The sequence below is a fragment of the Thermobia domestica genome, chromosome 13 (assembly GCF_964235325.1).
Source record: "Thermobia domestica chromosome 13, izTheDome1.hap1.1, whole genome shotgun sequence".
In the NCBI taxonomy this organism is placed as follows: domain Eukaryota; kingdom Metazoa; phylum Arthropoda; class Insecta; order Zygentoma; family Lepismatidae; genus Thermobia; species Thermobia domestica.
Genome location: NC_137466.1, coordinates 144,377,148 through 144,392,824, shown reverse-complemented (window position 1 = coordinate 144,392,824; position 15,677 = coordinate 144,377,148). Strand labels below are relative to the sequence as shown.

Below are 15,677 nucleotides of genomic sequence, written 5' to 3'. Positions count from 1 at the left end.
GGCCATGCCCTTGCTCCTACTTCAGTACCTAAATAACAAAATTTAATGTCCATAAATTAACAAGTAAGTAAGGGAAATGAACTAGGCACGAAGAAGAAATCAGTCAAATTAAACCATTAAAATTTCAGTTGATTTCAAAGAAACAATGGAAGATGACGCTATTGGTCAACACCCGTAATTTTACTTCTTGTTACTACGTTTATTTTAAATGTAGTTTCGAAATAGAACGCATTGTAGCATGTACTAAAAGGTCGCACACAAATCATTCAAGCAGAAAAAAAAAATGTAATTGTAAAAGTTTGTTACCGCAGAGATAAAGGTGACCACATACGGAAACCTAAAATTTAAACTATTTATAGCACTTTTTGTCCTTGAGTGAAGTTGAGGTATTTAACTTGGTTGAGCAAATACATATTAGTTCACAGAAGTAGAGAGAAAGTGTGGTAATCATGGATTAGAGATTACAACATGGGATTAAAAGTTTGATAGTTTATATATGCCGGAAAAGTGATTTTTTGGGTATCTGTTTGTTCGTCCTGTTCTATGTGCACTCATCTAGAGGCCATATTGTTCAACATATCCGTTCCAAATTTTAACAGATTTTATGAGATTCTCCAGGGATTTTCGAATTTTCCCAAGGAGCGACTAAGGGGGAAAATATGCAAATTTCTTGAAAACACCACTAACCATTCTGTTTACATTTCATAAAGCAATATTTCATTAACAACCCCACAATATAAGTCATTTTTCTTTAAAAGAAAAATAGAGTCCACAAGGAATAACTTACTCTCGGGGGGTAAGTTCTTTCTGGACTATTTTCTCAAAAATGGCTAAGGTAATTTCGTTCATATTTCATAAATAAATGTTTGATTAAGAACCCTACCATGTGGCATACATGTCTCATTAACAACCCTACAGTATGCCATAAATGTTTCTTTAACAACCCTATAATATAGCATATTTCATAAATAAATGTTGTATTAACAACCCCACAATATGGCATAAATGTTTTGTTAACTTTCCTACAAAATGATATATTTCATAAATAAATGTTGTATTAACAACCCCACAATATGGCATAAATGTTTTGTTAACTTTCCTACAAAACGATATATTTTATAAATAAATGTTGTATTAACAACCCCACAATATGGCATAAATGTTTTGTTAACTTTCCTACAAAATGATATATTTCATAAATAAATGTATTAACAACCGTACAATATGGCATAAATGTTTTGTTAACTTTTCTACAAAATGATATATTTTATAAATAAATGTTGTATTAACAACCGTACAATATGGCATAAATGTTTTGTTAACTTTCCTACAAAATGATATATTTCATAAATAAATGTTGTATTAACAACCCCACAATATGGCATAAATGTTTTGTTAACTTTCCTACAAAATGATATATTTCATAAATAAATGTTGTATTAACAACCCCACAATATGGCATAAATGTTTTGTTAACTTTCCTACAAAATGATATATTTCATAAATAAATGTTGTATTAACAACCCCACAATATGGCATAAATGTTTTGTTAACTTTCCTACAAAATGATATATTTCATAAATAAATGTTGTATTAACAACCCCACAATATGGCATAAATGTTTTGTTAACTTTCCTACAAAATGATATATTTCATAAATGAATGTTGTATTAACAACCCCACAATATGGCATAAATGTTTTGTTAACTTTCCTACAAAATGATATATTTCATAAATAAATGTTGTATTAACAACCCCACAATATGGCATAAATGTTTTGTTAACTTTCCTACAAAATGATATATTTCATAAATAAATGTTGTATTAACAACCGTACAATATGGCATAAATGTTTTGTTAACTTTCCTACAAAATGATATATTTTATAAATAAATGTTGTATTAACAACCCCACAATATGGCATAAATGTTTTGTTAACTTTCCTACAAAATGATATATTTCATAAATAAATGTTGTATTAACAACCCCACAATATGGCATAAATGTTTTGTTAACTTTCCTACAAAATGATATATTTCATAAATAAATGTTGTATTAACAACCCCACAATATGGCATAAATGTTTTGTTAACTTTCCTACAAAATGATATATTTCATAAATAAATGTTGTATTAACAACCCCACAATATGGCATAAATGTTTTGTTAACTTTCCTACAAAATGATATATTTCATAAATAAATGTTGTATTAACAACCGTACAATATGGCATAAATGTTTTGTTAACTTTCCTACAAAATGATATATTTCATAAATAAATGTTGTATTAACAACCCCACAATATGGCATAAATGTTTTGTTAACTTTCCTACAAAATGATATATTTCATAAATAAATGTTGTATTAACAACCGTACAATATGGCATAAATGTTTTGTTAACTTTCCTACAAAATGATATATTTTATAAATAAATGTTGTATTAACAACCGTACAATATGGCATAAATGTTTTGTTAACTTTCCTACAAAATGATATATTTCATAAATAAATGTTGTATTAACAACCCCACAATATGGCATAAATGTTTTGTTAACTTTCCTACAAAATGATATATTTCATAAATAAATGTATTAACAACCGTACAATATGGCATAAATGTTTTGTTAACTTTCCTACAAAATGATATATTTCATAAATAAATGTTGTATTAACAACCCCACAATATGGCATAAATGTTTTGTTAACTTTCCTACAAAATGATATATTTCATAAATAAATGTTGTATTAACAACCGTACAATATGGCATAAATGTTTTGTTAACTTTCCTACAAAATGATATATTTCATAAATAAATGTTGTATTAACAACCGTACAATATGGCATAAATGTTCTGTTAACTTTCCTACAAAATGATATATTTTATAAATAAATGTTGTATTAACAACCCCACAATATGGCATAAAAGTTTTATTAAGTTATCTATAAAATGATATATTTCATAAATAAATGTTGCATTAACAACCCTACAATATGGCAATTTCTCCTGAGAAAAATGCATTTGGGATAGTTTATTCTTGTAGTTTTTCTGTTTCCGGAAGCTTTTCTCATAAACAACTCGGGCGATTTGGGCAATATTTTATAAATGAATGTCTCACTAATAACTGTAGTATAACATGAGTGAATTTAACAAGTGGGAGTGACTAACTTATGTTTAGTTCTGTAGTCCATATATAATCACATTTGTTACATAATTACATTTCTGCTTCTGTATACATGTATTAATATTAAAAATGATAATATGAAACTTTTCTTAAAATTAAAACATGTTAATAAAATGAAAAGAAAAAGTGCATAGACCTATAGAATAAATGCCATTCTCCAATTTCTTTTTCCCGTCTCCGCGCTCTTTATATGTAGTATATCAGCTCCTAATGATACTAATGGAGCGTCAAAGAATCATTTACTAATTGATTATTGTGTTACGAATGTTGATTGTTATAAAAAGGTAGACCTTAAAAAAAATGAAACAAAGGAAAGAAAAGATTGATATTGAAGATGAGCCTAAAGAACGAAGGTATCAGGGAGGTGCAATGGAAAGATTGGGCGAATCAATTAACCATGAGATAAATGAGATTGGTATCATTAATAATTGTTGTTGCATTTCTTAAACTCTATTCTATTTTGTTCAAAGATGCCAGCTGAGAAGAAGAAGGGCGATTCAAGAGATTTGTGGTGGGCAGGGAGGGAATATTCAATACAAAAGGCATAATAAGGAGACAGCAGTAGATTTTCTTTTGTTTTTTTAAAAATTATTATTATTTGTCCTGTTGTATCCTTCGTTTCTATATTCTTTCATTTCCAAACGGTGGGTTTTGTATCTTACCATCTCCCTTCCCTATACCTCTCTCACCCCGTGTCCGGCCATTCTTCTCTCTCTCTCTCTCTGTTTCTAACTCCTGCTTCATCATGCAACTACAAAAGCATATTGGAAATTCCCTGCAGGCCAACTCACTGTGGATCTCATTCATCATAAGCCCACACACATTGGTTACGTGCCACAGAGAAATAACAAGTATGGGACAGAAAGGTGTGAAGTTTTAAAGAATACGATTTAAAGAGAGAAAGAAAAAAAAGAAAGTTCTTCGACACGAGCGTGCGACCAAATTAGTTAACAAATTTAGTCAGAGTATCTTTTTTTTTTCTAAATCGCTTCTTATTTAGTAGAGTAAGGTGAAAGAAACTTGTACTACAAACAAATTGACACCGGTTATCCTTAACAATAAGGAGGGGATAATATTGTCAGCATATTTAAGTTTATTAAAAGGATTAAACAGTGAACCTGCTTTCATATTATAACGTTAGTATATAATTTAATAAAGCTATATTATTTAGTATATAAAATAGTCTACTAACAAGAAAGAATCAATTTGTTCTTGAACATGCACTAAGAAAAGGAAGAAAAAGAACTTTGACAAACAGTTAAATATACAATGAGGTTCTAAAGTCAAACCCGAGTGCTGAATTTGATAACGCTTCATATTAAAAGTTCTTTGTAGACGTAAAACCATGTATAATTATTCTTCGTTTCTATGCTATGGTTCGGTGAAAGGGACGGATTTTTTTTAAAAGCTCGTCTTACACGTAAAATTAAACTCCGAATTAGACGCCTTCTTCTTTCTCGACTTGACAAACATAAAGGGTGTAAGTCTTCAGTTGATTCCAAAGTGTTATATCTTGAAAACGGTAAATTAATTGAACTTGAATGAAACACCTACAGTTCGAAAGAGAAAAGTACTCAAGTTCATTACGTCCATACATACATCCATCTCTCTCTCTCTCTCTCTCTCTCTCTCTCTATATATATATATATATATATATATATATATATATATATATATATATATATATATATATATAATATGCTATTGAAGTGGTTAATTGGCTTTAATGAAGAAATGCAAATTTGTTACAAAATGCAAAATAATTGTAGTTAGGCCTACTTCAAGTTTCAGTTCACAAAAGGAAAATGAAATGAAATCTTCAAGTTTAACGTCCCACGTAACGTCTTTTTAGGTTAAGGGAGACGATGATTAAGGCAAGTGAATGATGATGAAGAATTGGTGGAATGAGAATGTGGAAGGAAAGTAGTGTACACAAGAAAAACCACGGACACGATGTTGTCCGCTACAAGCTTACTTGGGCGGAGATCGAAACAAGGACCCTAGACACGTTTCAATTCACAAATGTTCATTGTGACCTCCTCGGGCCTTACGGCACACACCAACGTGATAATTGGATGGATCGAACTTTTCCGATATCTTGAATACTGGGCGGGAATTGGCGTACTGACTGTGGATTGGCGGAAGATGTCACTAGCGTGCGTTGTCCCTGTACACTTATGATATCTTCGTCCAACCACACGACACTTGAATATCCCGTCTTTCGAACGGTAGGCGTTTCACTGAAATGCCTGTACGATTAGCATTTTGAAGCTACAAAAAGCTTTTAAGCTATAGCACTTTGAAATTTGATAAAGACTTCACATACATCCTATACCGGTACATTTGATGGCAATACTTTTGTGAAAACACGAACAAGAAATGAAAAAAGATAGTCATATAAAATTAATTTGAAATCTATTTTGCAGATCATTATCCGTAAACTAAGAAACTTTAATATTGCTAATTCTGGGTTCTTGGGAAAGTAGATTGCAGCGAACTAGAGGTGTACATTTCCCAAGGGCAGTGGCGTATTTACGATTTTGTTTCGGGGGGGGGGAAGGTGCTTTACTAACATCATTTCTGGAAATGTGAAAATTCTTCAAGATATTTCATTTACTTTACAACAGTAAATAAGATTTCGGGGGTAATTAAGCCCGGAAGCCCCCTTTAAATACGCCACTGCCCAAGGGCATTGGTGCAACCCTTCAAATTTACACAATCTTCCCAAATTTTACTATTCTGCTGCTTAACTTGTCTTTCTCGCCCCCTAATTTACGATTTTATTTATTTATTATTATTTTTTTTAAATCAATGGTATTCAATTTTCATGGGCGAAACCTGCGCTCTTAAAATCCAGCTGTGAACACCCATGAAGCGAAGTAAGAAAATTAGAAACATAAAGACTTGGTGACCTGAAAGTAAGTAGATGTCAGGAACCACGAAAGTCAAGTGTTTCAGTTAATAGACCATTAAAATAAGCATGGCTCTAAGAAGGGAACTCCACTTCTAGCATAAAATAAAAGGATAGAAGGTGATTGGTGACACAGAAGCATTAAAGTTACCGTCTTCTAGACAAGCTTTATCATCCAACTTTAAAAAAAGATATAATGTGTAATCATAGTTGGCCTGTGAATAATGGCAAAAGGTCATAGATAATAATGGTCAATAATTGATTTTCAATTGAAATTGATTTGGGTTCGATTCCCAGCGGAAGCTTATGTGGTTCGGATCCCGCGTTAAGTTGAAGCTCCACGTCTCACGGAGCCTCGCTGCTGAAAGGGACGCCGAACTGAAAATCAAATTAAATAAAATCTTTTTTGAGTTTCTTATTGGTGAAACGATAGCGTTTTCACCTTTCACGCATAGAAACCCTCTGCTTTGGGACATGAGGGAATCAGTCCTCAGCCTGAGCTATAACCTCGGTGCAGAAAGACGCATTAGAGATCTACGATACCCAAATTTGTTTTTGATTTGATTTGATTTTAGTTGAGCGTCCCTTTCAGCAGCGAAGATATATGAAACGTTAACCTGCAGCTCAACGTGGGACCCGAACCCGCCTAGAATTGAACCCAGTTCCTGGGGCCGCGGTGGCTCAGTGGTAGAGCGTTCACCTCTGGTGCATGAGGTCCCTGGTTCGATTCCAGCTCACGCCAAGTAAGCTTTGTGGTGGTCAAACACCGTGTACGTGAGTTTCCTCAGGGTTCTCCCGTTTCCTCCTACTTTGTTCATTCCAGTATTTCATTAATTTCTCATCATCACCGTTTTCTTTAGCTTAGTCGGCATAAACATGGGACGTAAAACTCAAAGATTTCATTACGTTTTTGAACCCGGGTTCCTGACGCCAAAGACACGTAAGCTAACCGTTTAGTCACGAAAGAGCTCGATATCAAAATTTGAATATAAAAATTGATATCGATAGAAATGAAACTTGTCTATATATCGGAATGTAACAAAATATAAAATACCAATATATCGATTAGTATTATTTTTTTAGTTATCGATATTTCGATGTCTGAAAGCATTGATAAATCGAAATATCACAAGTCTTATGTTTAAGGCACCCTCTGGTTAAATAAATTTCAAATAAACACTTTATTTTGTTTATAAATTTTTAACATCATTTTGAGCGTCCACCATTTTAAAGTGACGTTCTAGAATACAGCGTAATTGGGAAATTAAGACTTACACATTATCATTAAGTTAGTATTGTTATATTGTGGTCTAATGGGTGTGTGAAGGCTAGAACAGTGACTTTCTTCACTTGGCAGGTCGTGACTCAGAGGACTCGGATACTGAATCGGAGCCAGGAATCCCTCTGAAGAGGAAGCAACGACGGAGCAGAACAACTTTCACGGCTGAGCAGCTCGAGGAGCTCGAAAAGGCGTTTGAGAGAACTCAGTACCCAGATGTATATACCAGGGAAGAACTTGCTCAAAGGACGAAACTCACCGAAGCTAGAGTACAGGTACGTAACTAAAAAAAAGTTCTATAATATTAGCAAATTAACATAATGTATTACTGAGTGCCAGCTGTCAAGTGACAAATAGAAAGCAAAGGGAAATCACATTGATCTGTCTGAATAAAAAAATATTTTCCATGTTCTAACAGTCATAGGGCTATATTTTTATCAAAATACTAAGTTGGAGGCATGTGCATTAAGGTACTCTCTATGCATGGCTACAGATAAGCAAGGCCACTGAATTTAATCTCTCTAAATAAATATCATGTTTTTATTGGAATTTTGTCAATTTACCATGTCACCCCGTCAAGTGTTATACCAATATAATCCTGTTGGTTAATTTCACGAATTGTTTCTAATTACTAGTATTAATTTTAAACATATTTGATTTGATTTGGTTTTAAATTTAGTGTCTCTTTCAGTAGCGAGGCTATATGAGACATAGACCTACAGCTTAACGTGGAATCCGAACCACATGAGCTCCCATCGGGAAACAAACTTGATTCTCCCACACGAAGTGCGCGTATGCTCACCGCTTAGCCACTAGTTTTAAATAGAATGTGAACAAAATACAGCTTTTAACTTTTATAGACAAAAGCACACCCCGCTGCTCTAATGGCTAGCACGGTGAGCCTTTGGTGCATGTGGTCTCGGGTTCAAATCATGGTGGTTCGGATTCGACCTTAAAATGTAATTAGTCCATGTGTTATATACCCCAGACCTGAAAGGGGACGCTCAACTTCAATAAACAAGCAAATCAGATAGACAAAACTATAAGGAAACTCCCCTGGTCATGTCCTCAGCAATCATTCACTAAAACATTTCATTCCGTAAGACTATTGACATACAAACCGGTGAACTTTTGACGTTCTTAATTGAAGAGATTATATGGAAGGGTAAAACCTAATCCGATTCTGGATATAAATATCACAATCAATTATATGAATTAAACATTCACTATTAGTACAAATCTACTCTCTTTATAGTTAGATTAGAATATTATCATGACCATAGTCATTAATTTGGAATAGGAAAACGACAAGAGAAATTATGTATATGTAAATAAACCAACATTAAAGCTATAACATACTTCTCCTTCTCAATGGAATACTCTTAAAATAGTATGTGAATAAAGCTCTTCCCCCAAACTATACACTACATTTGAATTTACGTTGCATAATTATTTTAGTGTTCCTTTCTATTGGCCATTCAAATGACTATTCACAAATTTCTTCCCAAAAGTCTTTCATATCGACATCAAGATCACAAAAGGGCGTAGCTTAAAAAAAAAAAAAAAAAAAGCATTTTTGAGGTAAGTGTATTGGAACATGGGCAACGGTGGTATCTTGCTGCTCTAAAATCGGCAGGTTTCAGTTCCTATTAGTGTCGAAATTATATGTAAAAAAAAAACCAGAAAGACGTATCTCATAAAGAGTTCAGAATTTAGATCACAAAGAGGCGTAAATTAAGTTACGCCTATTTGTGATAGTGATTTTTTTTTTTTGCCCCAAGACAGTGTAAGTTGATTTACGCCTATTGGATTTTTTTTTTTCCGTCAATAAAGAGTTCTAAGTTTGTTTACCGATACCAGGACAAACAAAGGCTTGCTTATTCACCAATAGACTTTTTCTGTACATGTACACTTTCAAACCACCACGTTCAAACCACGTTGCATGTAATTGTTCGAAACTTTGCGCCCTAAGTTTTTGGCAGTGCTCGTTCAAGATTGTGAGAGTGTTCGTGAAAGTGTTAAGATGAACTCTACAATGAAATGACGGATCAAAAATGTAATTCATTCTTCAGAACTATGTTGTATGGACAAAAGGAAACCTAGTTTCACAACTAGATCATTAGTGAAAATATGACATGGCAGTATACTTGTATTTCAACCTTTATTTGTATTTGTGGGCAGAATATACTTTTAAATTACGCACATTATTCAAGAAAAGGAAGAAGAAGTGATGTGTAGATGTAATTTCTTTGCAGTTGATATACTTTGCTGTTTTGCTATAATAGAAATTCGTTGTCATAGCAACGAAGAATAAATAAGATATAATTACGGATCCATCTTATGTAAACTACATACCCGATTTAAGGAGTGAATTTATTTTATATGTGATGTGTCATAACAAAAGGTAATATTTAAAATGCAATGTGTAAAATGTTTTATGGTGGTTTCCGTAGCCTTGCTTGTATAAAACTAAAAACTGAGGACCTTTGAGTAACGACGTTCTATATATATATATATTGGTGGTTCATCGCATAACTTTATTTTGAATAAGTGTCGTTATAACAGCAAATGGTATTACGGACATGTGTTGGACACTGCTACTGCCACAAGTTCTTTGGAAGAGTCGTGTGAGCCAGAATCCCAAGACAGTTCGAGTTCGTAGTCATCTGCAGATGATCTTCCATTGATTCCAAGTAAAGGTCTCCAGTGTAGTGATGCTGTGCCTTCTGTCCCCATATATCAAGAAAAGGATGAAGAAAATCCAACGGAATGTTCAAAACTCTGTACGTTATCGACAATTGTTATCATGTCTGAGTTAGCTACTACTTCAAGGAGTTGTCGTAACCTTAGAAATATAACACCAAAACTCTACAGAGAAGAAACCGGAAGCGATGAAGATAACTGGTGATGATGAAGATAAAGACCCATCTTACATTTGAACTTGTAGTGCGAAAATGTGCGCATCTGCGAGCAGTGTAAAAGAAGTATTTGCCGTTTACACTTGCAGAGAAGCTATGCCCTTTACTTCAATCAATCACCTATGAAGCTCACAAAACAAATCCATGGAGAACAAAGAAATGTATCTAAGAAGAGCACAGAACCATTAGGATCAACTTCTTCTGAAGTATCAGCGGTTAACATTTATAACGAGTACTCGATTGAAGGTTCACCCGAGAAAATCGGAAGGAGAACAAGAATAGGGTAAATAAAGAACCCCTATTCATTTCAGGGACCTCGAAGATTATGTATTCAACACTAATATCGTTATTGTCGATTATTTATACATTTCACTCTCTTCCCACTTCCTAGAAGTGTGTTACTCCTACAACACTTTTCAGATTGTAAGTCTCATGTGCTGTCAACTTATTTTTAGAAATGAGTTTACATACCGAGTTTCATCTTCCCAGTATGAGGAATTCACGAGATACTCTACTTTTTAAACATAAATTTTAAATCACCTATTCCTCCTGGAAGCTCTCTCCTCCTCTAGGATACGAAGCAAAAAGTTATTTATTTTAACAATTACCAGATACAGCTCAGAGGCTATTTTATACTGGATATCTATCAACAATAATAATAATGGAAAGGATTTGGGAAGGTATCGGAAAGTGCCTGTTTAGTAGGTACCATCCCGGCATTTGCCTGATAGGACTGAAGAAAACCCTGGAAAAACTCCAGTCAGGATGGTCGGCAGCGGGAATCAAACCCACGATCTCCCGAATGCGAAGCCAACGCTCTACCACTTGAGCTAGGGTATTTTTCAGCCTATGGTCTCTTAGATAAAATATACCAAGATAATCCGACAAACAAACGAACACACAAACATTTATTTTTGTATATATAAGATATCTGAGCAAGAATTCCATCTTATTATCTCATTTTTACAAAATATCATATACACTTTTTCAGGTATTGTGATTTGCTTTAATTGTAATTTACACTGTAATCTTGTTGCTTGTTTTACCGATACACATTGGAAATGACTACACGTTGGATGCTTGGATCATGCACTGGCGCAAAGATGAAAATAGTAAAAAAGACAAAAAAAAAAAAAAAAAAGAAATGAAGGGTTGTTTTTTGGAACATAATAAAATCATCAACATTATGCAATTAAAATATTCGTAATTTTGATGAAAGTAATAATTATGAATATTTTAATGGTGTTTTAAAAAAATAATAAGTTTGTATTATTTATGTACGGACTGTTGTTAGAGAGACTACTGAATAATCATTGTATTACATGATTCATACAAACAGTAAATGCTGCATTTCAGTTCCAAATACATATAATTCTTGGTAGGCATAAAATTAATATGATTTTATTCTTTTTTTAAGCCTTCGAAGTTTTTATTGATAGATGGTATCACATTTTGAATGTAATTCCTGCTGAATATATTGTAAATGATATTACAAATTAATAATATTTATTTATGGACTTTAGGTATGGTTTAGTAATAGAAGAGCCCGGTGGCGGAAACAGGTTGGAAGTCACCAAATGAATGCCTTTAACCCTTTGGGACTCTCTGTAGGCTATGCTGCTGCTTCTAGTTACCAATATGGTTCAGCCACTGATCAAACAACGGCTACTTTGCAGCATACAGGTAAGTATTTCGCTTCCAAGACAGGGGCGGATCCTGGATGGACTTTTGGGGGGGGGTTGTAATACTGCCACTTAGAGCTACTTTTAAGAACTCCAAACTGTGAGATGGGTTTTATTTATATATGTAAAATAAGAAAGTTTTCTCTTCTCGGGGCGGGGGGGGGGGCACGATCGCCTCCTGGATCCGCCACTAATCCAAATAATTTTACTTTATGCCTTTTTTTTAATGTACATTTGTCATAACGATTAACCGTTGTGTACTATCATGGGATCCTTTTGGGACTCCAGAAATATTTAATGTAGTATATCTCTTAAATGAACGTAAGTAATTAAAAGTCTGTTTTTGTATTTTCTCTCCAATTCACGTTTAATATATTGAACACAAAATATCGTTTCCTATTGGCCTGCTATTATGTAAAAAAAAAAAAAAAAAAAAAATGTTTACCATTGCACTATGATCGTATGACTCCAAGCTAATACCTCTATAAATAATCATATTTTTTCTCTTTTCTTCTTACTAAACGAGCAAAATTAGTTGTTTACATAATGATCAATAGCTGGCAAAAATTACTAATATATTGTTTCCCAACGTTACTTCATTATTAACATAATAAAATAAGTTGAATGTGTAACAAGAACTTCATGCACCGCACTACATTCTTTCTCCCTCAGGTTACAGTTTGAAGCAATAGATATCTTGAAACCTGCTTATATTTTAATAACTTGTTAAATAATTCAATCAGAAATGCCAAACACCATGTTAAAATCATCTGAACACATATTGTTATTCTTGATATAATTAGATCAATAAGTAGATAAAAGCTGATACCCATCTCACAAGTGTTACCTTCTGCGCTCCGTCCATCTTCGAATGATAATGAAATTGCAAAAACAAATGGCTAGAGCTCGTTACTTCGAGCAACAACCCCAAGAAAACGGCATGATTTTACTATTCTGGGTTGTAGTTGCGCCCGTTATCTATGGAATGATTTTACTATTCTGGATTGTAGTTGCGCCTGTTATCTATGGAATGATTTTACTATTCTGGGTTATAGTTGCACCTGTTATCTATGGAATGATTTTACTATTCTGGGTTGTAGTAGCGCCTGTTATCTATGGAATGATTTTACTATTCTGGGTTGTAGTTGCGCCTGCTATCTATGGAATGATTTTACTATTCTGGGTTGTAGTAGCGCCTGTTATCTATGGAATGATTTTACTATTCTGGGTTGTAGTTGCGCCTGCTATCTATGGAATGATTTTACTATTCTGGGTTGTAGTTGCGCCTGCTATCTATGGAATGATTTTACTATTCTGGGTTGTAGTAGCGCCTGTTATCTATGGAATGATTTTACTATTCTGGGTTGTAGTTGCGCCTGCTATCTATGGAATGATTTTACTATTCTGGGTTGTAGTTGCGCCTGTTATCTATGGAATGATTTTACTATTCTGGGTTGTAGTTGCGCCTGTTATCTATGGAATGATTTTACTATTCTGGGTTGTAGTTGTGCCTGTTATCTATGGAATGATTTTACTATTCTGGGTTGTAGTTGTGCCTGTTATCTATGGAATAATTTTACTATTCTGGGTTGTAGTTGCGCCTGTTATCTATGGAATGATTTTACTATTCTGGGTTGTAGTTGTGCCTGTTATCTATGGAATAATTTTACTATTCTGGGTTGTAGTTGTGCCTGTTATCTATGGAATAATTTTACTATTCTGGGTTGTAGTTGTGCCTGTTATCTATGGAATGATTTTACTATTCTGGGTTGTAGTTGCGCCTGTTATCTAGTGACGACGTCGTCAAGTATTTCTTTCCTCTTTTGAAATGTACGTGTATAAAATTTCTGTGCAGAACAGCAATAATTACTTATCTTTAATTGGAGTCTAAAAGGGACCCTATGGTATCTCCTACGCTATGGTTTTCACGGTAATACACAAGGGTTAAGTTAATGATTTAAGCACATGTCTTATCATGGATTTAAAATTAATGTACAGAACGAGGGACAAAAAAAAAGTCTCTCTTGGTATAAATACTTTCACGATATTGCTTGTAATAAGTGTAGTGTACTTAGGCTATTTTGAAGTACAAGCGATGCTTTGATACTTCCTAACCGTAAATACACAGTCAATCGATAAACTTCACAAGTTTGAAAGTAATCTTACGTATTTTAAGACAACTAGAGAGACTATCATTGCAATTAATATAGAATTAGTCCTCAGTTACCTTTAGAATTATCATAATACTTACATTTTATAAATTAGTTATGCAAGAATGACATTTACTTGTAAAGAAAATGGAAAAAAGCTTACAGTATTATGCGCTACATAATAGAATATACCATAGATTAAAGGTTTACTACTGCCTGATACGTTAATGCAGAGCTCTATGATTATGGCCTATGTGTATTTTCTTTTAACTTAAGAAAAATATATATTATAGCATGCATTTACTAATGCATCAACAACGTAAATATAGGCATACAATGTTTTAATAATAATAGATATAGGTGGGACCTTGTTGGTTCAGGTTTCATACAATTTTGTACTGAAAAAGAAACATTGTAGCACGCACTAACCAGCCAACCGGTCAAAAACCTCAAATACAAAAAAAAAAAAAAAAAAAAAAAAGCACTAGTTGGTTTTTAAATTACTAGCGTTTTGAAACATGTTATGCCAATATAATATTAACTTTGAAGATGTCGAAAATGACTTATTTAGAAATTGTGCTGTTCTTACACTAACCAATTCAATTGTAGGATTAATTCCAATTTCGTGAAGCTAGTACGAGTTGAAAGCGGATGGCATTTCGCAGAACAAGACGAGAATAAAATGAAATCTCTAGTTTAACGTTCCACGATTATGTACCGAGGCTAAACGAGACTGTAATTATGATAATGAATGAAGTAGTGGAATGAATAAAGTGGAAAAATCCCGAGAAAAGCCACACACACGTAGTTTGTTCACCACAATGCTCACTTGGCATGAGTTGGGATCAAATCAGGAACCCGACACACCAGAAGTGAGTGCTGTACTATTGAGCCATCGCGACCACTCAGATAAAAGGTAAGGAATATATTATGTATGTTATGAATACAATTAGCATTTATAGTAAGTATACACCATTTTATGTAACATTTCCTGTGCTACTTATATTATTATTTTTCTAAAACTTTTATTCAAGGTGGTAATCCAACGTGGCACAGAACATCACAATTCGGAAACACACCTTTGCTGCAACATCAAAACTCAGGTCTTCAAAATAGTTTTGGTTCTCCATTGACTGAGACCTGTCTTTCAACCTCTTCAACTACAATGCCAGCGTTACCATCCCAAATGATGAATCACCTTCTTTCTTCATCCGCAAATTCTTCGGCTTCCTCTTCATCAACAGCGAATCTTCATCAAGCATCTACATCGACATCTGCAACTAGTGATTACCACAACCATATGAATCAAATTCCGTCCACTGAAACAGCTGCTATGTGGAGTGGTAGCAGTCTTCACAGTTCAATATCGAAAGCATCAGAAGCGTCAGGTAGTTCTTCCACCTGGAACCACCATGGGTTTTCTGCAATGCCTACTGATAACTATGGGTAAGTGAGTTAAGTAAATTGGAAATAAGTTGATAACTTAAAAGATTTTATCTCTATCTTCTGCAAGTAATTTTGCTAGAGGAATTGTTTAGTTCAGTGATAATTAAA

General features: G+C 33.7%; 1 protein-coding gene across 4 annotated transcripts in view; it reads left to right on the top strand.

The window, feature by feature from the left end:
* Positions 1–15,677, top strand: part of gsb-n (paired box protein gooseberry-neuro) — a 134,175-nt gene that overhangs the window by 100,124 nt on the left and 18,374 nt on the right. For 2 of the 4 annotated variants that reach the window (XM_081736641.1, XM_081736643.1), the window contains exons 4-6: positions 7,452–7,648; positions 11,815–11,974; positions 15,158–15,569. In XM_081736641.1, coding sequence (XP_081592767.1) covers positions 7,452–7,648; positions 11,815–11,974; positions 15,158–15,569 — 769 coding nt within the window. The remainder of the gene's footprint in view (positions 1–7,451; positions 7,649–11,814; positions 11,975–15,157; positions 15,570–15,677) is intronic. The other 2 variants (XM_081736642.1, XM_081736644.1) reach the window with 1 other exon arrangement.